A 25,725-nucleotide genomic window follows, 5' to 3' on the forward strand; every position below is an offset into this window, starting at 1 on the left:
AAATCCTGCCCTGAAATGAGATCCATCATTCATGAAATCCTCCCCACTCCACCAAGAGTGTCTTTCCGCCGTCCACCTAACCTTCGTAACCTCTTAGTTCATCCCTATGAAATCCCCAAACCACCTTCCCTACCCTCTGGCTCCTACCCTTGTAACCGCCCCTGGTGTAAAACCTGTCCATGCATCCTCCCACCACCACCTACTCCAATCCTGTAACCCGGAAGGTGTACACGCTCAAAGGCAGAGCCACGTGTGAAAGCACCCACCTGATTTACCAACTGACCTGCCTACACTGTGAAGCGTTCTATGTGGGAATGACCAGCAACAAACTGTCCATTCGCATGAATGGACACAGGCAGACAGTGTTTGTTGGTAATGAGGATCACCCTGTGGCTAAACATGCCTTGGTGCACGGCCAGCACATCTTGGCACAGTGTTACACCGTCCAGGTGATCTGGATTCTTCCCACTAACACCAACCTGTCAGAACTCCGGAGATGGGAACTTGCCCTCCAGTATATCCTCTCTTCTCGTTATCCGCCAGGCCTCAACCTCCGCTAATTTCAAGTTGCCGCCACTCATACATCACCTGTCTTTCAAAAACATCTTTGCCTCTTTACTTCCACCTCGAATGACATCTCTGGCCAAACTCTTTGCCTTTGCAAACGTCTGCTTGTGTCTGTGTATGTGAGGATGGATATGTGTGTGTGTGTGAGAGTGTATACCTGTCCTATTTTCCCCCTAAGGTAAGTCTTTCCGCTCCCGGGGTTGGAATGACTCCTTACCCTCTCCCACAAAACCCACATCCTTTCGTCTATCCCTCTCCTTCCCTCTTTCCTGATGAAGCAACAGTTTGTTGCAAAAGCTTGAATTTTGTGTGTATGTTTGTGTTTGTTTGTGTGTCTATCGATGTGCCAGCGCTTTTGTTTGGTAAGTCTCATCATCTTTGTATATATATATATGTATATATAATGTCTGCTTGTGTCTGTGTATATGCGGATGGATATGTGTGTGTGTGCGAGTGTTTACCTGTCCTTTTTTCCCCCCTAAGGTATGTCTTTCCGCTCCCGGGATTGGAATGACTCCTTACCCTCTCCCTTAGAACCCAAATCCTTTCGTCTTCCCCTCTCCTTCCCTCTTTCCTGATGAGGCAACCGTTGGTTGCAAAAGCTTGAATTTTGTGTGTATGTTTGTGTTTGTTTGTGTGTCTATCGACCTGCCAGCGCTTTTGTTAGGGGGAAGAAAGGACAGGTATACACTCGCACACACACACATATCCATCCACACATATACAGACACAAGCAGACATCAAGTCATATATATATATGTGTGGATGGATATGTGTGTGTGTGCGAGTGTATACCCGTCCTTTTTTCCCCCTAAGGTAAGTCTTTCCGCTCCCAGGACTGGAATGACTCCTTACCCTCTCCCTTAAAACCCACATCCTTTCGTCTTTCCCTCTCCTTCCCTCTTTCCTGATGAGGCAACAGTTTGTTGCGAAAGCTTGAATTTTGTGCGTATGTTTGTGTTCGTTTGTGTGTCTGTCGACCTGCCAGCACTTTCATTTGGTAAGTCACATCATCTTTGTTTTTAGGTATATTTTTCCTACGTGGAATGTTTCCTTCTATATATATGGGTTGGCAGGCCTGGGTAACCCAAAGTTTGGTACAGATTTATTGATGACATCTTCATGATCTGGACTCACAGTGAAGAATAACTCCAGAATTTCCTCTCCGACCTCAACTCCTTTGGTTCCATCAGATTCACCTGGTCCTACTCCAAATCCTATGCCACTTTCCTTGATGTTGACCTTCACCTGTCCAATGGCCAGCTTCACACGTCCGTCCACATCAAACCCACCAACAAGCAACAGTACCTCCATTACGACAGCTGCCACCCATTCCACATCAAACGGTCCCTTCCCTACAGCCTAGGTCTTCGTGGCAAACGAATCTGCTCCAGTCCGGAATCCCTGAAGCATTACACCCACAACCTGACAACAGCTTTCGCATCCCGCAACTACCCTCCCGACCTGATACAGAAGCAAATAACCAGAGCCACTTCCTCATCCTCTCAAATCCAGAACCTCCCACAGAAGAACCACAAAAGTGCCCCACTTGTGACAGGATGCTTTCCGGGACTGGATCAGATTCTGAATGTGGCTCTCCAGCAGGGATACGACTTCCTCAAATCCTGCCCTGAAATGAGATCCATCATTCATGAAATCCTCCCCACTCCACCAAGAGTGTCTTTCCGCCGTCCACCTAACCTTCGTAACCTCTTAGTTCATCCCTATGAAATCCCCAAACCACCTTCCCTACCCTCTGGCTCCTACCCTTGTAACCGCCCCCGGTGTAAAACCTGTCCCATGCACCCTCCCACCACCACCTACTCCAGTCCTGTAACCCGGAAGGTGTACACAATCAAAGGCAGAGCCACGTGTGAAAGCACCCATGTGATCTACCAACTGACCTGCCTACACTGTGATGCATTCTATGTGGGAATGACCAGCAACAAACTGTCCATTCGCATGAATGGACACAAGCAGACAGTGTTTGTTGGTAATGAGGATCACCCTGTGGCTAAACATGCCTTGGTGCACGGCCAGCACATCTTGGCACAGTGTTACACTATCCGGGTTATCTGGATACTTCCCACTAACACCAACCTGTCAGAACTCCGGAGATGGGAACTTGCTCTTCAATATATCCTCTCTTCCCGTTATCCACCAGGCCTCAATCTCCGCTAATTTCAAGTTGCTGCCACTCATACCTCACCTGTCATTCAACAACATCTTTGCCTCTGCACTTCTGCCTCGACTGACATCTCTGCCCAAACTCTTTGTCTTTAAATATGTCTGCTTGTGTCTGTATATGTGTGGATGGATATGTGTGTGTGTGCGAGTGTATACCCGTCCTTTTTTCCCCCTGAGGTAAGTCTTTCCGCTCCCGGGACTGGAATGACTCCTTACCCTCTCCCTTAAAACACACATCCTTTCGTCTTTCCCTCTCCTTCCCTCTTTCCTGATGAGGCAACAGTTTGTTGCGAAAGCTTGAATTTTGTGTGTATGTTTGTGTTAGTTTGTGCATCTGTCGACCTGCCAGCACTTTCATTTGGTAAGTCACATCATCTTTGTTTTTAGGTATATTTTTCCTTCGTGGAATGTTTCCTTCTATTATAACTATATATATATATACACTCCTGGAAATTGAAATAAGAACACCGTGAATTCATTGTCCCAGGAAGGGGAAACTTTATTGACACATTCCTGGGGTCAGATACATCACATGATCACACTGACAGAACCACAGGCACATAGACACAGGCAACAGAGCATGCACAATGTCGGCACTAGTACAGTGTATATCCACCTTTCGCAGCAATGCAGGCTGCTATTCTCCCATGGAGACGATCGTAGAGATGCTGGATGTAGACCTGTGGAACGGCTTGCCATGCCATTTCCACCTGGCGCCTCAGTTGGACCAGCGTTCGTGCTGGACGTGCAGACCGCGTGAGACGACGCTTCATCCAGTCCCAAACATGCTCAATGGGGGACAGATCCGGAGATCTTGCTGGCCAGGGTAATTGACTTACACCTTGTAGAGCACGTTGGGTGGCACGGGATACATGCGGACGTGCATTGTCCTGTTGGAACAGCAAGTTCCCTTGCCGGTCTAGGAATGGTAGAACGATGGGTTCGATGACGGTTTGGATGTACCGTGCACTATTCAGTGTCCCCTCGACGATCACCAGTGGTGTACGGCCAGTGTAGGAGATCGCTCCCCACACCATGATGCCGGGTGTTGGCCCTGTGTGCCTCGGTCGTATGCAGTCCTGATTGTGGCGCTCACCTGCACGGCGCCAAACACGCATACGACCATCATTGGCACCAAGGCAGAAGCGACTCTCATCGCTGAAGACGACACGTCTCCATTCGTCCCTCCATTCGCGCCTGTCGCGACACCACTGGAGGCGGGCTGCACGATGTTGGGGCGTGAGCGGAAGACGGCCTAACGGTGTGCGGGACCGTAGCCCAGCTTCATGGAGACGGTTGCGAATGGTCCTCGCCGATACCCCAGGAGCAACAGTGTCCCTAATTTGCTGGGAAGTGGCGGTGCGGTCCCCTACGGCACTGCGTAGGATCCTATGGTCTTGGCGTGCATCCGTGCGTCGCTGCGGTCCGGTCCCAGGTCGACGGGCACGTGCACCTTCCGCCGACCACTGGCGACAACATCGATGTACTGTGGAGACCTCACGCCCCACGTGTTGAGCAATTCGGCGGTACGTCCACCCGGCCTCCCGCATGCCCACTATACGCCCTCACTCAAAGTCCGTCAACTGCACATACGGTTCACGTCCACGCTGTCGCGGCATGCTACCAGTGTTAAAGACTGCGATGGAGCTCCGTATGCCACGGCAAACTGGCTGACACTGACGGCGGCGGTGCACAAATGCTGCGCAGCTAGCGCCATTCGACGGCCAACACCGCGGTTCCTGGTGTGTCCGCTGTGCCGTGCGTGTGATCATTGCTTGTACAGCCCTCTCGCAGTGTCCGGAGCAAGTATGGTGGGTCTGACACACCGGTGTCAATGTGTTCTTTTTTCCATTTCCAGGAGTGTATATATATATATATATATATATATATATATATATATATATATATATATATATATATATATATATATGTGTGTGTGTGTGTGTGTGTGTGTGTGTGTGTTCATTGTAAACTAATATTGTAGTAGTTCTATTATATGTTTATTACCTCATAAACCCCCATGAACCATGGACCTTGCCGTTGGTGGGGAGGCTTGCGTGCCTCAGCGATACAGATGGCCGTACCGTAGGTGCAACCACAACGGAGGGGTATCTGTTGAGAGGCCAGACAAACATGTGGTTCCTGAAGAGGGGCAGCAGCCTTTTCAGTAGTTGCAGGGGCAGCAGTCTGGATGATTGACTGATCTGGCCTTGTAACATTAACCAAAACGGCCTTGCTGTGCTGGTACTGCGAACGGCTGAAAGCAAGGGGAAACTACAGCCGTAATTTTTCCCGAGGACATGCAGCTCTACTGTATGATTAAATGATGATGGCGTCCTCTTGGGTAAAATATTCCGGAGGTAAAATAGTCCCCCATTCGGATCTCCGGGCGGGGACTACTCAAGAGGACGTCGTTATCAGGAGAAAGAAAACTGGCGTTCTACGGATCGGAGCGTGGAATGTCAGATCACTTAATCGGGCAGGTAGGTTAGAAAATTTAAAAAGGGAGATGGATAGGTTAAAGTAAGATATAGTGGGAATTAGTGAAGTTCGGTGGCAGGAGGAACAAGACTTTTGGTCAGGTGATTACAGGGTTATAAATACAAAATCAAATAGGGGTAATGCAGGAGTAGGTTTAATAATGAATAAAAAAATAGGAGTGCGGGTTAGCTACTACAAACAGCATAGTGAACGCATTATTGTGGCCAAGATAGACACAAAGCCCATGCCTACTACAGTAGTACAAGTTTATATGCCAACTAGCTCTGCAGATGATGAAGAAATAGATGAAATGTATGACGAAGATAAAAGAAATTATTCAGGTAGTGAAGGGAGACGAAAATTTAATAGTGATGGGTGACTGGAATTCGTCAGTAGGAAAAGGGAGAGAAGGAAACATAGTAGGTGAATATGGATTGGGGGGAAGGAATGAAAGAGGAAGCCGCCTTGTAGAATTTTGCACAGAGCATAACTTAATCATAGCTAACACTTGGTTCAAGAATCATGAAAGGAGGCTGTATACATGGAAGAAGCCTAGAGATACTGACAGGTTTCAGATAGATTATATAATGGTAAGACAGAGATTTAGGAACCAGGTTTTAAACTGTAAGACATTTCCTGGGGCAGATGTAGATTCTGACCACAATCTATTGGTTATGAACTGCAGATTGAAACTGAAGAAACTGCAAAAAGGTGGGAATTTAAGGAGATGGGACCTGGATAAACTGAAATAACCAGAGGTTGTAGAGAGTTTCAGGGAGAGCATTAGGGAACAATTGACAGGAATGGGGGAAAGAAATACAGTAGAAGAAGAATGGGTAGCTCTGAGGGATGAAGTGGTGAAGGCAGCAGACGATCAAGTAGGTAAAATGACGCGGGCTAATAGAAATCCTTGGGTAACAGAAGAAATATTGAATTTAATTGATGAAAGGAGAAAATATAAAAATGCAGTAAATGAAGCAGGCAAAAAGGAATACAAACGTCTCAAAAATGAAATCGACAGGAAGTGCAAAATGGCTAAGCAGGGATGGCTAGAGGACAAGTGTAAGGATGTAGAGGCTTGTCTCACCAGGGGTAAGATAGATACTGCCTACAGGAAAATTAAAGAGACCTTTGGAGATAAGAGAACCACTTGTATGAACATCAAGAGCTCAGATGGCAACCCAGTTCTAAGCAAAGAAGGGAAAGCAGAAAGGTGGAAGGAGTATATAGAGGGTTTATACAAGGGCGATGTACTTGAGGACAATATTATGGAAATGGAAGAGGATGTAGATGAAGATGAAATGGGAGATAAGATACTGCGTGAAGAGTTTGACAGAGCACTGAAAGACCTGAGTCAAAACAAGGCCCCGGGAGTAGACAACATTCCATTAGAACTACTGATGGCCTCAGGAGAGCCAGTCATGACAAAACTCTACCATCTGGTGAGCACGATGTATGAGACAGGCGAAATACCCTCTGACTTCAAGAAGAATATAATAATTCCAATCCCAAAGAAAGCAGGTGTTGACAGATGTGAAAATTACCGAACTATCAGTTTAATAAGTCACAGCTGCAAAATACTAACGCGAATTCTTTACAGACGAATGGAAAAACTGGTAGAAGCTGACCTCAGGGAAGATCAGTTTGGATTCCGTAGAAATGTTGGAACACGTGAGGCAATACTGACCTTACGACTTATCTTAGAAGAAAGATTAAGAAAAGGCAAACCTACGTTTCTAGCATTTGTAGACTTAGAGAAAGCTTTTGACACTGTTAACTGAAATACTCTCTTTCAAATTCTGAAGGTGGCAGGGGTGAAATACAGGGAGCGAAAGGCTATTTACAGTTTGTACAGAAACCAGATGGCAGTTATAAGAGTCGAGGGGCATGAAAGGGAAGCAGTGATTGGGAAAGGAGTGAGACAGGGTTGTAGCCTCTCCCCGATGTTATTCAATCTGTATATTGAGCAAGCAGTAAAGGAAACAAAAGAAAAATTTGGAGTAGGTATTAAAATTCATGGAGAAGAAGTAAAAACTTTGAGGTTCGCCGATGACATTGTAATTCTGTCAGAGACAGCAAAGGACTTGGAAGAGCGGTTGAACGTAATGGACAGTGTCTTGAAAGGAGGACATAAGATGAACATCAACAAAAGCAAAACGAGGATAATGGAATGTAGTCAAATTAAGTCGGGTGATGCTGAGGGAATTAGATTAGGAAATGAGACACTTAAAGAAGTAAAGGAGTTTTGCTATTTAGGGAGTAAAATAACCGATGATTGTCGAAGTAGAGAGGATATAAAATGTAGACTGGCAATGGCAAGGAAAGCGTTTCTCAAGAAGAGAAATTTGTTAACATTGAATATAGATTTAGGTGTCAGGAAGTCATTTCTGAAAGTATTTGTATGGAGTGTAGCCATGTATGGAAGTGAGACATGGACGATAACTAGTTTGGACAAGAAGAGAATAGAAGCTTTCGAAATGTGGTGCTACAGAAGAATGCGAAGATAAGGTGGGTAGATCACGTAAGGTATTGAATAGGATTGGGGAGAAGAGAAGTTTGTGGCACAACTTGACTAGAAGAAGGGATCGGTTGGTAGGACATGTTCTGAGGCATCGAGGGATCACAAATTTAGCATTGGAGGGCAGCGTGGAGGGTAAAAATCGTAGAGGGAGACCAAGAGATCAATACACTAAGCAGATTCAGAAGGATGTAGGTTGCAGTAGGTACTGGGAGATGAAGAAGCTTGCACAGGATAGAGTAGCATGGAGAGCTGCATCAAACCAGTCTCAGGACTGAAGACCACAACAACAACAACAACCTCATAAATAAATAAAAGGTTTTTTAAATTTTAAATTCAGTGCATTAATGCGATCTTAGTAAATGAGTGTTGTAAAATGATCCTTTCATATAGTATTCATAAAAAAAAGATCATTCCACTTGGGGCCTGTGGAAGGTACATTATCTTATTTGTTTTAGTTGTCAATATTTGTCATGTATTATTGTTTTTCTGACATGTTCTACATCCTGGAGGACCCACTATGGAACAATTGGAGTGAAAGTAAAAAAGAATAAGGAAAAAAAAGAAGAAGAAGGAGAAGCAGAGAGAGAGCCACTGCCACAGTCAAGCAACTGTGTGTGTGTGTGTGTGTGTGTGTGTGTGTGTGTGTGTGTGTAAGTGTGCCTTGTTAGTCTGTTAACTCAGAGGAAGGACAGCATTCAAAAGCAGAGAAGTGGTTTCAATCTTGTTTGTGTGTCTGTTGATTGCCCAGTGCCTCAGTTATACAGCGAGTGGCACTCCACTCATTACACTGTCTACATTCCAGTATGGATTTTCCAGTATAAAAAAAAAAGTTTTTTTAATGTATGTTAATAAACTAATGACTGTTACTACAGCAGTAATGGCAATACAACAGTTTAAAAAATGTCATGGATTATATTACCTGCTGTGTGCAAGCCTCCTGAATCATCCTCTACATAGTAGCAACAATATGAATTAGTTTGGATTACTACTCTCCATATAGAGGAGGCACTGAGTAGCAGACAGTCAAACATAGAAGTAGACTGTAGGATATTACTGAACTATGGGGCTCATATCTACACCATATGAGAGACCCAGCAATAAAGCTGTGAACATGTATGAGACTGAAGTCCTAGAATACAATTTTGTCATTTTGCAGATAAATTATGGTCCTTTCACACATTTAACACAATAAAATTTTACGCCTAAAGAAATTCTCTCTCTCTCCCCCCCCCCCCCCCCCCTCTCTCTCTCTCTCTCTCTCTCTCTCTCTCTCTCTCTCTCTCTCTCTCTCTCTCTCGTGTGTGTGCACTCTCACGCACCCGCCTACCCACCTACTGCCCCCCCCCCCCCCGCCCGCTCCCCTCCCCTTCCCCCCCACAAGCTTCACAATAGAGATCACCTTGCTTTATTTATTGTTGGACTAGCATAAAACACATGCCCTTCATTAGCAGAATTTGCATTACACAAGACGAAATATCTTTCAAAATACAGGGTGGTTGTAATTAAATTTTTGCTGCTTGAGAGGGCCCCATGAAAAACGAGTGATAGTAGGGCAATGAAACTTTGTGTAAACATTTTTAAGGACATACTGAAGAGAAATAATAACTAAACCATTGAAAGAAATACATTTTAATTTGAACATATGAGGGTAACATTTTTTCATTTAATCCCATATTTATGTTCCACATTACAAACGTTTCTCATATCGAAATTTCCAGATATTTGATGAAACATCATGATATTATTTTGAACACATAAACTGACTTAAGAAGAAGAAGTTCATAAAAATTTCCGACAATATTCTCATAAATCTTTGGTGCTGAAACACAATCCTCTGTTTAGCATAGATAAATATTTTATAAATGAAATTATACAATCTAAGAAATAAACAACTCAGTCGATATCTTTGGATTTTAAGCATGTCATCAGTTGCAAGCACATAGTATCCAAAATAATATGGTTATTGCAAATGTTATACAATTAGATACTTGTCTTCTGTAATGCAGATACCACTGATAAAGGGCACCCACCCGGTATTACTCTGGCAATAAATAAATATGTAAATGAAAATAATCTCTATTGAGCATACGTTTCCAATATTTGCAAGCCGCACTGTACTACTTGTTCACAACATCCATATTTGTTGTTTAGACCACCAATACCCTAGATCCATCAACTGGTTCAAAGAATGATGGGTTTAAATCCAGCATGCATGTGGCAATACAATGTTAAAATCATCCAAGACAATGGGCTGACAAAAAATGTTACAGCCAATACTCACTTTCTAAAATGTTAATTTGGCCCCTCAGATTACCTGCTAACTCAAAGCTGGCTATCTTGAAATGCACTCTCCAAATCACTGATGAAATCAGACAAAAATGTTCTGTGCATAATAACTAGCTCTTAACGAGGATGTGGGGGCTTCCAAAGAGCTAGGATCAACATACGTGAGTATAGCTCTTACGGCTTATATACATAATAACATTTACAATTATCCAGATACTATTAAACCAAGGTACTTATCTTGTACTGCATATTTCAAACAGATAGTTTGTGTTTTTTCTTGAGAAATAACTTAACTGGTGCATTCTTAAATCTTAATTTCACCTCAATTTACAAACATTTTAACAGGTATGAAAAGAAAGATAGACATAAAATTCATTTAGGTGTACCTCAACATGACAAAATGTATACAGATACATTTATTACTCCGATTTACATTAGGAAAATAATTTGAGCACAGCTAAATTAGCTGTGTCCTTTTTCTCTGGTATTAAAATATGCAGTACTTTGTCATTTGGCTGATTAATCTACAAAATTTCAGAAGTAAGTCTGCTATGACAGTATGTAATAATTTCTGCACCTTGCTTCACAATCCACTGTAGATTCTTTTATATCTATAAAACTACATATTTAATATCTGACATACCTGCTCTGACATTAACATCCCTTGAATGAATAGAACCAACTGAATTTTTTGCCAGACACACATACACCTGTGCATGTACCTCCTGTCGGTAGTCTTCGGCTCGAAATGGTGGGAAAACTAAGTTTCCATTAGGCATAACCTACAAAAAAACACAACTTTAACAATAACCTAGGAGAGACCTAATTATCAAAGTTATAGCTGAATACATTAAATGAGAATTAAAATATGTTGACCACAGAATTAAAATATTAATAATGAAAAGTTTAATTTATAATGAGATCATTACTGACAAATTTCCATTGCTAAGTCATAATATCTGGTATGATGTAAATCTTCTGTGGATGATTAGAAATTGCAATTAATGTACATATTAAATTTCATTTACAGTGACAACACAGGCAGTGACTACAGCATTCATATCTTTAGATAAACACAAACACACACACACACACACACACACACACACACACACAAAACTAAAAAAGTTTTTGGGGTGGTAGAAGTTTTCTCGGACTGCAACGAGATAACTGTTGATGTTGTGAAGTTTTGTTTTTATGTTGGTGCTTCAGAAATAATGTTATGTCTGCAAAACACTGTTGTTCATGCAGCAGTTTACAGAACTCCAGTTGTGTGTCCTCCATTCAAATGGACAAACTGGAATATCATGCTGCCATCAAAGTTGTTCTGGTTGGTTTATCACCAGAAGTAGTTTGTCTAAATTATGTGAAGATTTATAAGAAATTTATACTTTCATCTACAATAGTGAAGAATTCATATACGGCAACTTGTCTTGAAAATGACTCGTATGAAATAAGTCTCAAAAGTTCAACCACACGCGAAAGGATGAAAAAGTGGGCAATGTGTAGTGAACAAGTGGGGATTAAAGGTATCCCCAATGACTGATGGCACAGGTATTTCAGAGGAAAGAATCATCATCATCATCATCATCATCATCATCATCATCACCACCACCACCACCACTATCACTACCACCACTACCATCATCTTGTACAGCTGTTGGCCACATCTGTTGGAAGCACAAGCCTCTCCATCACCTTCTTTCTTTCCACCACTCTCCCGTCTCCACCTTGCTGCAGTCCTCTCCTTTCTTTGCATACAGTCTTTCCCTCCTTTCAGACATTTGTCTCTCAGTCTTCCATTTGGAATTTTTCCCTTTCTTTCATCTCGAATATCTTCCGGTGTCTCCTTTTCTCCTATGTCGGTATCATCTAAGCCTTGATTTCTCTATCCCACGCTGTAATGGTTCTTCTACCACTGATTCCCTGAACCTCTCATTCCTCAACCTGTCCATCTTTGTTACTCCAATACTATTTCCAAAGAATTTCATCTCACTAACTTGGATTTTGTATCTCTCTCTCCCTGTCATTATCCAAATCCCTTAAGTATATCTCTGGATTTTGAATTCACTGCACCCAATACATAACCCTTTTCCTGTTTTGAGTACATCCTCACTCTCCATAAGGCTCCTAACACTCTTCCAGAATGCTTATGCTCACCAACCCTCCTCATTTATTTCTCTGTTGTTTCTCCTGTAGCAGGCTTCCCAGATATATGAAACTCCCAGCCTTCCTCTGTTGTTCCCCACCAGTTGTTATTATAGTTGTGATCATCATTTCACACTTACTTATGCTAAATTTCATCCCATATCCTTGTATTACTCATTGCCATACTCTTCTTTGTATGCCTAAATCATCAAATTGTCTGCAAACAACATTGCTTTCATCTTTTCTTCATGTGCCAGTCCAGTCATTATCTCAGCCTTCACCCACAATGAAGAGCAAAGGTAAAAGTGCACTTCCCTGCCTCAAGACCTCCTTCTGTACCAGCCAATCTGATTGTCTGAGGAAAGAGTATTTTACATTTTATATGAAGTAATAACTATGAGAAAGCTCAGTGAAAGTCAAATGTCATATTTGTTGAAAGAAAACAAAGCACAAATCTGAAAGTGGATTCCTCAGCAATACCTTTTTTTAAAAGAATCCTACTATTTTAGTGCACTGATTTGTTATTGTGAATGAGACACTGTTGCAACTTGATACCAGAAATGAAAAGCAGTAGGCAGAAGCTGGTGGTTCTGCAACTAATAACACACAGACAATTTAATCTGCTGAAAATAGCAGAGTCAGTATTTTGTGGGATAGAAAACGGATTTTTCTTATTAATTATCTTGCAAAGATGATTACTCTGCAACTCCTCTGCTCCAACTTCACTAAAAATACACCGTAAGAAGCCGCGGTTGGAAACAGAAAAACAGGGTACTGCAAAGGTGCTTTGGCAATGGGAAGACCAAGAGCTACAGGTACAAATTGTTGAAACATGCATCACATTAACTACATGTGGAATACTCAGACTCAGTAGCAGTCATAAGCTTTCCTGTCCTCAAGAAAATCAAATACATTGCACTATTAATGATTCTTTTGCATGAATCCCAATAGTGTGTAAGATTTGGTTTAATATTTTACTTGTCATCACTCAGGCAGCAGAGCTCACACTGTGATGCTATCCAATCACTGAACTTAAAACATACAACAATGCCAGTGACTCCAGCAGCTACTACAGAACTTGTATCATTCTGAGCCCCTCCTCACCAATATCAGCTCCTCTGAACTACAACAGTTACAACCATACCTGCACCATGCACCCCCTCCCTCCCTTCCCCCTCTCTTTCTCTCTCTGTCTGTCACGTTTCACTCATTATTTTAACCTCCTTTTACTACTGACATCTATAGCCACATTCGTCCTCCTCATCTTCTGCTACCAATTATCTAACCATCCTTACACACATCTTATTCCATTCCAAATGTCATACTCCCGTCCTACGTTCCCATACCAGTCAGTATGGACAATAAGAGGGAGACAGGGGATGGAGGGGTGGGGGGTGAGAGAGAGAGAGAGAGAGAGAGAGAGAGAGAGAGAGAGAGAGAGATAAACTGCAAAACGACCAACACCTCAATATTTAGTTAACTTTTCTATGGTATTACATGCGAAGCATCAATCAGCTGCAGGTGAGTGAGTGCTATTCCTCATTTCTGTTCATTGTTTCTATTCTGTAATTTCATTATTGTGGAGCTACTTTTCATACATTTTGAGGCCAGGATGAAATAATCTTCTAGTTATTATATCTTCCACAAATCTTTATTAACTCTGAAGGTATCTCTCACAGTCTCAGCGATATTGTTCCACACCAGATCAGCCAGTAGTATGTCAAACAGAGGCCACATTACTTGTTCATTGATTTCTTTCATGTTAACCTACTACTTCTTTCCCATCCTTTCTCCAACTCTTCTATAATACTTCTAGGCAGGTCTATTTAACAGATGCTCATTATAATACTGTCACCTATCTACCACTCTTCTTCCAAATAAAGCCAAAACACTATTGTCAACTTGCAGGCTGTCACGGGAAGGAGATCCTGATTTCGAAATTAAGTATCACAAAAATTAAGATCAACAAATGAGCAGTACAAAAGGTATGTTTATTGTGAAAGCTGTAAGAATTTTATGCAGAAGATATACAAAAGTTTCAAAATAGTTCGGAAAGCTGCTAAGAGATGTCATTGTAATCACAATATATAGCATAAATAGCATGCCCCATCTCAAAGTGATCAGTTCCACCACTGAAATGTGAAAGAAGGTTGGCTACTGAAGGAAGAGGTAGAAATCATGCATTCCATTGAACAATGGGATTTTCTGGTACTGGAAGCTCTTTGCCACATTCCAACGGACAGGAAGTGTGGCTGATGATCTAGTGAGGAATTCAGCAAAATCCAAGGAAATCTATCTAAGGAATTACAGCAGAGACTGGTTTGAAGCACTACAGCACGCAGAAAATACTGAGATACAGCCAACACATTTCCACTCAACATTCAAACCACCGGGCCATACCTGTATGAGATGTACAGCAGAGAGCTGACTTTGTGAATTAGATTCTCACAAAGAGATTGTGAATAATTTGATGTCAGCTGCATTTAGTTCACAAATGAAGAACACTTCCACCTGAATGGAATCACAAATAAACAACATTGACAATTCTGGGATTCCAAAAATCTCCATTTCTGTGAAGCAAAACCACTGTATTCTCCCAAAATTACTGTTCGGGCTGCAATATGCAGCAGAGGCATTATATCCCTTTTTTCATGTAGGAAATGATCACTAGTGAACGTTACACTGCAATTCTGGAACAATGTGTCACAACACAGATAGCGTCAGAGGATCAACCAGATACAAGAGGTCCATGCAGGATGAGGCCAAACCAAATCACACCAAACAGATGTTTTGCTTTATTGAAGAATATTTCAGGAACAGAGTCATTGGACTAGATTATTGCAATTTTATTTTGTGGGGCCCATTAAATGACACTATCTCCCAGAACCATCCCACCATGCCAGAAGAGCTAGAATCGGCGATCTGTGTGCCATCTGAATCCATTTGAATTGAGATACTACAGAACGTAATGTCAAGTTTCATTGCTTGTTTGCAACACCTACATACTGTAAATGGTGGACATTTCAAAACTGCTGTGATGTGACTGCAAAGACTGTTTGCAGAGGATGAACTTCATTACACACGCTGATAATGTACGAGCTGCACAGCATAGAGTGCCATCTGGTAATAGCTTTTCGAATTATTTAGAAACTTCTGTATACAATACTTACAGCTTTCACAATAAACATACCTTCTGTTGGACTTGTCTATCAATCTTTAGTTTTAGAAATATTTAATTTTAAAATCAGGAATTTCTTTGCTGGACCCCCTGTATCTATCACAAATCGCAATCCCATAGATGTTTTGTCATACCCAGATGCTTCACCATCAGACCCTTGAGCAAATTCAATCAAGCTGGACTTTTCAAAAACCTATTCTCTTTCTCTCAATACCTATAGTGGTAGAACTTTCTGTGACCAACCACTCCTATAGAAAATGACCAAACACCAACCTGGCTTCGCTCTCCTTTCACAGGTCACTTCCAATAACAACAAACCTCTAAGATAAGGAAAGAGCACTCAACCAAAACCTTACAACACACCCTGACTTGATCGTCCTCCAAGTGGACAAAGGCTTCATTGCTGTTGTGATGAAGAGCAGTGATTACCTGACTGACAGTATGTGTCTGAATGTCCAAATTACAAACCCTGCCAAGGGATTGCTTTCCAGCATTCCAGTCCTTACTAAAATCCTTAGGCCCATCCCAGAATCATTCCTCTGAATTCATCACTCCCTCACCCCAGTTACTCACTCATCATCCCTTCTATATGTTCACACAAATCCATAAAACAAAGATTCCTGGAAGTCCCATTAAAGCTGATTAGCATACTTCCTCTAAAAGCATCTAGGTTATCACAATCCACTGTCCACTGCCTAGTTTTCCGTATCAAAGGCACAAACCACTTCCTTCATTGCGTCTCGACCATTCTTATCCATATTACCACTCTGATCCCTATTTGTCACTGTTGTTATCCTATAAATCACGTTCACAAACAGATCTTCTGTACCATATCCACATATACCAATAATGCTCAGACCACCTCCGTAAACTAGCTGCAAAGGAGTGTCACCCTCATCACCCACTATCACAATAGGGCTGGAACTACTTAACCATATTCATCACCAGGGCTTTGGCTATGTATCACTGTTTCTGTACATTCATCATTTAGTAGATAACAGGACAGCATATTAGTTTCAGTGATATGATCCTCCATCTTCAGGCCCCACTGCAACAGAAGGTGATAACACTTTCCACAGGCATTATAACCATATCTCTAGTAAAAGGAGCAGAAACCATTGGTGTCTGCTAAACTGTATAAATTTATTTTTTATGGTGTGTCTGGCTGCAGCACACTTAACCACGCCAGCAAATGAGGAACAATCTAACCACAATTCTTCCCACCTCTTCTAAAATGGTATTGCATCATCCAATCTATGAAATATCTTGGGCCTTCCTAATGCCACGACTACTCCCAATCCTGTACCACATAGACTGCATCTTTTAGGAAGATCTGGGGGCAAGATCTGTTCTATGCACCCACCCGGCACATTATATTCCAGTTCATCAAAGACAGTCAGGCCTGTCAGAGGCAGGGACACCTGTTAAAGCTATGATATCATGTACCAGCTCTACTGTAAATTTTGCACAGCCTTTTATGTGGGCACAGCCACCATCCAACTGACCACCCAAATGAGTGGCTACCACCACACTATGACCAAGTGGAGAACCAATATTATTGTGATGGAATACAGGGCTGAGCACAGAACACTTGACTTCGATGGCAGCTTCATAATCTGTGCCACCAAGATATTCTCCCAAACACTAATTTTTCCAAATTACATATATGGGGATTGTCCATACAACATATCATTTGATCCCACAATCCTCCTGATCTCAATTTCTGCTAGCTCCTGTTCCACACCCACGTCTACCTGCCCTGCCCTCCCCCTCTTCTCACACTTCCTTTACTCCATACTAACACCCTCCTCCCTCCACTGCCCCTCTTCCTATGTTCTATCTTCACCCCCAATCTACTCTACCATACCGGTGTGTGCCACCCATAACTCCTCCTGGCTGTGGCAGGGTGAGCTAACTATTGCCACTCTTCTGTCCCATCTGCTTGTCTCTCCCTCCCAACTGTCAGCCACCCTTCCCCCCAACCCTCCCCACCTTCTTTCTCCCATCTGCTACTTCACCCAACACAGCACATCACACCAATCAGTGCAGTACCAGCACAATGTTGTCAGATGAGACAATGTAGCTCTGTAGGTATAGGTGTATGTATTCTATACTAGTTTGCTCAGAACGAGGACATCATGGAAAAGGTTACTGAATGTTTTTGCTCTCGTCCATATGTCCATCAAGCACTCACCTCAATGTACAGTGAGTTGCTGCATCTACTCCTTTCATTATTTCTACACTATTCCTCTTAAATTAACTGAAGTTCTTTATAAATACTTCTTACTGTAAAATCCTGACTTCTACATCCACATCTACCTACATACTCCACAAGCCACCTTACAGTGCACAGCGGATGCTACCCTCTACCAATACTAGTCACCCTGTACCATTACTAGTCATTTCCTTTCCTGTTCCACTCGCAAACAGAGCACGGGAAAAACAGCTATCTATATGCCTCCATATGAGCCCTAATTTCTCGTATCTTATCTTCGTAGCCCTTATGCAAAATGTACATTGGCGGCAATGGAAATCATTTTGCAGTCAGTTTCAAATGCCTGTTCTCTAAATTTTCTCAAGAGTCCCCCCAAAAAAAGTTGCCTACCCCCCCCCCTCCCCCCCATGGATTCCCATTTGAGTTTCCAAAGCATCTCTGTAATACTTGTGTGTTGCTCAGAATTCCCAGTAACAAATTTAGCAGCCCACCTCTGAAGTGCTTCAATGTCTTCCTTTAATCCGATCTGGTGCAGATCCCAAAAACTTGAGCAGTACTCAAGAACAGGTCACTCTAGCATCATATATGTGGTTGCCTTTACAAATGAACCTTAGTTTCCTAAAATTACCACAATAAACCAAAGTTGCCCATTTGACTTCCCTACCACAATCCTCACATACTCATTCATTTTCATATCACTTTGCAATGTTACACCCAGATATTTAAATGATATGACTTTGTCATCATCATCATCATCATCATCATCATCATCATCATCATCCTCATCGACTGCAGGTCGCTGAAGTGGCGTCAAATTGAAAGACCGGCACCCGGCGAACGGCCTGTCCGACGGGGGGCCCTAGCCATACAATTAATCGAACTTTTGTCAAGCAGGACACTACTAATGCTTTATCTGCACATTAAGGGTTTGCTTTTCTAACTCATCCACATTACCTAACAGTTCTCTACATTTAGAGCTAGCTGACATTCATCACACCAACTAGAAATTTTGTCTAAGTCATTTTGTATCCTCCTAAAGTCACTCAACTTCGACATCTTACCATACACAAAAGCATAATCAGCAAACAACCTCAGATTACGGCCCACCCTGTCATCCAGGTCATTTACGTATACAGAAAATAATAGCAGTTCTATCACATCTCCCAGGGGCACTACTGACAGTACCCTTGTCTCTGATGAACACTCACCATCAAGAACAAGATAATGAGTTTTATTCTGTAAGAACTTTCCGAGCCACTCACATGTCTGGGAACTTGTTCCACATGTGTGCTGGCGTAAGCTAGAGCCAGCACTCAGGATGGTAAAGATGCTGGAGCAAGTGAGCCTATCAGGTAAGGGGCCAATGACAGACTCACAAATAACACATTCCAAATGTCCTCTCGACCGCTAGTATTTAGATTGCCACCACGGACCGAAATGCACAGTCAGTCATCCAGAGAGTCAACGAGTCGAGACATCAGTCGCAGCCCAGTGGGAGCCGCAGTCACAATTAGCTCAGGCTTTAGCTCAGAGTCAGTCAGTACCTACCGACCAGGGTAGTGCACATAGTGGACTTGTACTTCACCAGCAGTGAGGCTAACCTGGATTATGGAAGAGCTTGTACCACAACACCTGAACTTCTTGTTCTTATTAATAAAGAACCCTGTTAATACAAGGGTGCAGTTTGTGCTGTGGGAGAGGATACCAGCCACTAAATAACATCCTCTCCTTGCTTCCCATGGTACAGGCCTACAGCGACAATGAGATGACAGGAAAACTGGCAACGAGTATAATTCAGTGCGGATTTTGCTCGCTTCTCTTCTGTTTCAGCTGTAAGTAGTGCTCCTTTCTAATTTCTTGTTGTGTTCTTGCATGTATTCCAGGAGGTGAACTGCAGAACTAATCCAATTACTCTTTTCAGAGGCTTTGCTTGCTTTTAGCTATAACATATTTTCTGTAAACCGTGGCTACCCCACTCCCTCCAGGCCCTGCCCCCACACCTCAGCCGCAGATAGACAAAGTGATGGATCTAACACACGCCTTTCTGTTTCAGAATCTATAAACTGCTGCCTTGTTGACCACAGTACAACAACTAGCGGCTGCACAAGCTGCATTGGCTGCACAGCAGACAAACCGACAAGTCCAACAAGTGCCACCGACTAACATACCAACATTCAGGCAATTTAACGACACCAAAGAGAAATGGCTCAAATACCTGACACAATTCCAAGCACATTGTGAAGTTCATTGAGTTCAAGGTGCTGTACAGCTAAAATACTTTCTTTCGATTGTGTGGTCCCCAGTGTTCAGGTTAATACACAAACTATTTCCCAACTGCGTCTCCTGACTAATTAAGTTATGACGAAGTAATCACTGCATTAACCAAGTACTATGACCAGCAAGTCCATGTAGCTCCCAGCCAGATATCAGTTCTGTCACTTGCAGAAAAAGCTGTCAGTGGTACACAGAATTTATGGGTATAACTAGGAAGTGTACATTTAAGTGTAGTTGTGGCAACTTTTAGAGTGATTTAATGATTGAGATTCTATAACATTCAGAGTCCCACATAGTATAATACGGGAACGCTTCCTAAAGTACTCTGATCCATCACTTCCTCAAGTGCTGCAAATCTTAGAGCAATAAGATTCAGTTGCAATAGTGGCCGATAAGTTTGATCAGGCCCCTTGCTCACGACCGCCCCAAGCACCCACAACAACGAGCACATACACAGCCATGCGGACAGCCACATAGACATGTAAACAGACCTGTGAATTTTGTAGATTCTTGCCTTAGATGTTTTGCTTGCCATAAAAGACAGGTTTGCCCATCACGTAACGCAACACATTACGCGTATGGAAAAAAAAGGCCATGTTCAAGCAGTTTGTTTACAATGCCACAAAAATGCCAATTTTGCACATTCCCAGAAAAAGCAGGCTTGTACACATGCAGTGAAAATTCTGTTTTCCAAGCCTACAACAGATTTTGACAAAAATATGATTAAGGTTGTGCCTCATTCTACCCTAGTGTTGTGCAACAAGGTTCTAATAAATTATTTATCTCATTACAAACTGTTGGCTGTCATGTTAACTTTCAGTTACACACAGGTACCTCAGTAACACTGGTTAATCGTGCCATGTACAAACAGTTATACTCACCACGCATTTCGAAATCTAGCAAGCATGTCACTGCTTACAACAGACAGGAAATTCCATTGCTTGGACAGGGTATTTTTCCTGCCATCTACACATCTCACATTAGGACAGTGAATTGAAAGAACTGCAAGATAATGGTGTAATTGCTCCCATTCAAGCTAGTCAATGGACAAGGCCTCTTGTTTTGTTGGCTAAGCCTTCTGGTTGCATTCACATTTGTGTTGACTTCAAGTCTACAGTTAACCCTCAGACAGCAGTTGACATTTGTCCATCACCTCACCCTGAGGAACTCATGGACAGCCTGTGTGCAGGACATTACTTTCCTAAGACAGATTTGTGTGATGCCTACTTGCAAAGTGTTTCTTGTAAATACACACTTAAGACTGTTCAAGTATTTGTGTTCACACTTTGGCAGTGCTTTCGTTACCACCATTTTTCATAGTTACTTGGAACTGCTGACTGCAAAAGTGCCATTTTGTTCAAACTACCCTGACGACACTGTCATCTCAGGTCATACACCAGTGAAACACATTCCCAATTTGCGCACTCTTTTTCGAGTGTTGTCAGAAGCAGGACTCAAGTGTCATCTCGAAAAGTGTGACTTCTTTCAAACTGAATTACAGTACTCAAGTCATGTCATAAACAGTCAGGGAGGGCACCCACTCCAATCTGCTTGCAATCCGTGACCTGCCTGTTCCTCACAATGTGTCTGAACTGCAGTCAGTACTGGGCAAGATGACACACTACATTTGGTTCATACTGAATGCCACTCAGATCACGGCCCCATTGCATCACTTGCATTGCAAATATGTGCCTTTTGTGTGAACTAAAGACTGTCAAGATGCATTTCACAAACTCAAAAATGTTTTGCTTAGTGGCAGATGTTTAGAGCATTTTGACCCTGCCAAGCCGGTAGTTTTGCAAGTCAGCACTTCTTCCTACAGAATCGGCACTGTGCTTTTGCACATAACTTTTGCCTCAAAGCTGTTAACTCAAACTCAGTGCATTTATTCTGAAACTTAAAAAGAAGCTCTTGCTACTGTGTATGTTGTAACAACACTTCATCACTATTTGTATGGTCGCAAGTTTTATTCAGTGACAGATCACACGCCTTGGCAGTACTTCTTTCAACCGTCAAAGCCGGTTCCTACATGCACTGCTCAAAAATTGCAATGATGGGGTTTGTTGCTTTCGCTGTATCATTATGAAATTGTGTACAGACCTATGGCAAAGCAAGCAAATCATATGTCCTATCTTGCTTTCCGATTGGCCCAGACTCTGATTTTGATGCATCTGCCACATCTTGTTGCCAGATCGATGTGGAGGACTCTGAATTGCTGGAATCTTTTCCCTTGCACTGCAGAAAACTAGTACAGGCCACGGAAGCAGACCCAGATCTCAAGATTTTTTTGCGTTACATTCCCACATCTTGGCCTCGTTCATTGAACAGTGTCCAGAACTCTGTCGTACGCCGATATTCTGCATGTCAGCATAACCTTTCAGCTCAACAGGGTGAAAGTCTAGTTCAAAATGACAGTGGACAATCGTGTCTGCTTATTCCCAAAGTGTTGCAAAAGAATGTGTTACAATTGCTTCACCAAGGACATGGGGAATTATTTGCACCAAACAGTTAGCGTGACGGCCCCATACTGGGCAGGGCAAAGATGCCCACACTGAACAGATGATACCACAGCATTGCACGTGCACAGAAAACCAATCTGCTCCACCACAAACATTTTCAGCTCGGCCTAAGACTCATGCGCCATGGGAACAAAAGCACATTGACTTAGCAGGATTATTTTGGAACACTCGTTGGGCCACAGTGGTAGACTCTTTCAGCAAGTGTACATCTGCGGTGCCCATGAACTCTACCACATCAGTAGCACCATTCAAGCGTTGTCCTCCATATTTTGCATAGAAGGTTTCCCAGAACTACTCGTGTTGGACAACAGACCACAGTTCACGTCATGTGATTTTGGACAGTTTTGTGAACGCAATGGCAATGGCAGGTGCTCTGTTTCACTTACGGTCCAACAGAGAAGCAGAATGGTTAGTGTGCAGTTTTAAGCAACAGATGGCCAAGCTTCGCACCACCCACACGTGGGAACAGGCACTGCAACTCTTTCTCGCATACTATCGCTCAAACTCACGAAATGGGTCATCACCTGTGGAACTTCTGCACGGCCGCTGCCATCTGATGCACTGCCAATTGTCCGTAAGTATTGTTTTGCGCCGCACGATCTTGTTCTTTTCAGGGTTTATGGCAACTGTGGGCGCTGGGAAAGAGGCGTGATCCAGGAGCACATAGTCCTCAGCTATGTGTTCGATTGCAGGTCTCGACGATTTGCAGTGACACCACCAGAACCAAACCTGGCGCACGTCATTTGCCCGTGATTCTGCTGCTTTTCTTCCCCCAGACTCGTGGCCTCATTGGACCGTGTGCCCTTTCCAGCCACCTGCTGGTGCCACCAGGGCATCTCACTCCGTTCACCGACCCGATAGAACTGGACCCAACGTCGCCATCATCGTCATTGCCCCAGGACACACCCTCAGCCCTGAATGTTTTGCCCTGGCAGCAGTTTCTGGGGGATGTCCCTGTCGTCTCGCAAGCCGTATTGGGAGTACACTGTCCTCCATAGCTACGACTCCCAGCTCATCTCTGTGTCCAGTGTCCTGCCTCCCTCCCCGTTGTCATTCACAGCCTCACTACATGATAACAGCGCAGGATTTGGGAGGGGGAATCTGCTGGCATAAGCTGGCTCCAGCACTCCAGGCGGCAAAGAGGTCGTGAGAAGATCGATAACAGATGCCAGAGCAAGTGAGCCTATCAGGTGAGAGGCCAACGACAGACTCGCAAACAACATGACATCGACGCCCTCTCGACTGCTAGTATTTAGATTGCCCTCTCGACTGCTAGTATTTAGATTGCCCAGTCAGCCATCCAGTGAGTTAACGAGTCAAGTCAACAGTCACAAGTCACAGCCCAGTGGAAATCGCAGTCACAGTTAGATCAGCCTCTAGCTCAGAGTCAGTCAGTACCTAGCGACCAGGGTAGTGTACATAGTGGACTTGTACTTCACCAGCAGTGAGGCTAATGTGGACTATTACGGAAGAGTTTGTACCACAACACCTGGACTATCTTAAGTTAAGTAACTTCTTGTTCTTATCAATAAAGAACTCTGTAATACATGCATGCAGTTTGTTTCATAGCAGAGGATACTAGCCACCAAACAACAACCTTTTATTGCTTCCCACGGTATAAGCCTACAGTGACAATGAGATGACACAAAATTATGCTCGTACCTTTGTTAACAGTTTGTAGTGGGACCCCGGGTCAAATGTGTTGTGATCTTTCAAAGTGCCGCCGCGCATCCTCTACGTGCGGCGCTGTCTGCCAGCCATGCAGCAGCAGTCACAAGTCACAGCCCAGTGGAAGTCGCAGTCACAGTTAGATCAGTCTTTAGCTCAGAGTCAGTCAGTTATGATTTGACTGTTAAAGTGTACACACGTCTTACTCTGTTTACTTGATCTGTGACTTTCATGTATTGTGTCTTCCTTGAAATATATTTGTTCAATTTGAAGTTATAACAAAACGTTTTTCGGAAATCTAGGAATATGGAATCTGTCTCTTGTCATTCATACACAGTTCACAGTATATTATGTGAGAAAATGGCAAGCTAAGTTTCACACAAGCGATGCTTTCCAAAACCACGGTGATTCATGAACATAAGCTTCTTGGTCTGAAGGAAATATTTTATATTCGAACTCAGAATATGTTCAAGAATTCTGCAGCAAACTGATGTTAAGGATATTGGTCTGTAATTTTGTGGGTCAATTCTTTTACTCTCCTTATATACAGGAGTCAAACGCACTTTCGTACAGTTGCTTGGGACTTTACACAGGATGAGAGATTCATGATAAATGCATGCTAAGTATGAAGCCAATGCCTCTTTGTATAACCAAACTGAGATTCCATCCAGACCTGGAGACTTTTTTTGTTATCAACTCTTTCAGGTGTTTATCTGTACTGGGGATGCTTATTACTACGTCGTATACACGGGAATCTCTTCGATGGTCAAATGATAGTATGTTTGTACAATTCTCCTGTGTGGATGATTTCTCAAACATGAAACACTGGATTTAATTTTGCTGCACCAGGTTGGTCAAGAGTGACTGAATGAAAGCCTTAGACTCACTTAGTGATTTTAAGTAGAACCAGAACTTTTTTCTAAGGTATGATGGTGGTAGCCATTGCATGCTTTGTACTCAGATATTTTCACAGATGCATGAATGTCTACTAACCTTTGCCTATCATCATTGCGTGTCTTCTTATGAAGCAAGACTGCAACAGCATTTGCTTCCTCAGCGTTTTCCAAATTCCACTGTGAAATCACAGTGCGTCTTCTCCATCCTTAATCCACTTACTAGACATGTACTTCTCCAAACCACAATTTATAATCCATTTAAACTTTTGCCCATAATTCCTATAAATCCATCTTACTGGAATTAAGTGATGTCAGTTCATTGTCTAAGTGAGATGCTAACAACTGCTTTTCTACTCTTTCTAGCAGAAACGCTCTTTTAGTCTTCTTGATTGATTTATTAATTTTGCTGTGATGACATCATGAACACCCTCTCTATTATCCTGACGCCATCAATAAAGTCTGGCCTGTTAGTAGCTGCAAAGTCCAAGATATTTCCATTGTGTGTGGGCTATCAAACTAGTTGCTCAAGCTAGTTTTTGGAAAATGTGTTCAAGTGTACTTCACAAGACTGTCTGCCTGTATACCTTGCAATGAATCCATTCCATAGACATCCCAGTCTATTGTCCGGAGGTTAAGATCACCTCTCATTAGTATTGCATGATCTAGGTATTTACACGCTACTGACCACAGACTTTCTTTGAATGACAATTGAGCTATCACTGTGAAACCGTGTGGCCAGTAAAAATATCCACCAATTAACTTGGTTTTACCTAGATCTGTTAAAC

General features: G+C 42.8%; 1 protein-coding gene across 1 annotated transcript in view; it reads right to left on the reverse strand.

Moving 5' to 3' along the window:
- Window positions 1–25,725, reverse strand: part of LOC126091914 (Down syndrome cell adhesion molecule-like protein Dscam2) — an 895,908-nt gene that overhangs the window by 543,160 nt on the left and 327,023 nt on the right. The window contains exon 4 of the mRNA XM_049907230.1: window positions 10,686–10,824. Coding sequence (XP_049763187.1) covers window positions 10,686–10,824 — 139 coding nt within the window. The remainder of the gene's footprint in view (window positions 1–10,685; window positions 10,825–25,725) is intronic.

The sequence above is a fragment of the Schistocerca cancellata genome, chromosome 7, assembly GCF_023864275.1.
Source record: "Schistocerca cancellata isolate TAMUIC-IGC-003103 chromosome 7, iqSchCanc2.1, whole genome shotgun sequence".
NCBI lineage: Eukaryota > Metazoa > Arthropoda > Insecta > Orthoptera > Acrididae > Schistocerca > Schistocerca cancellata.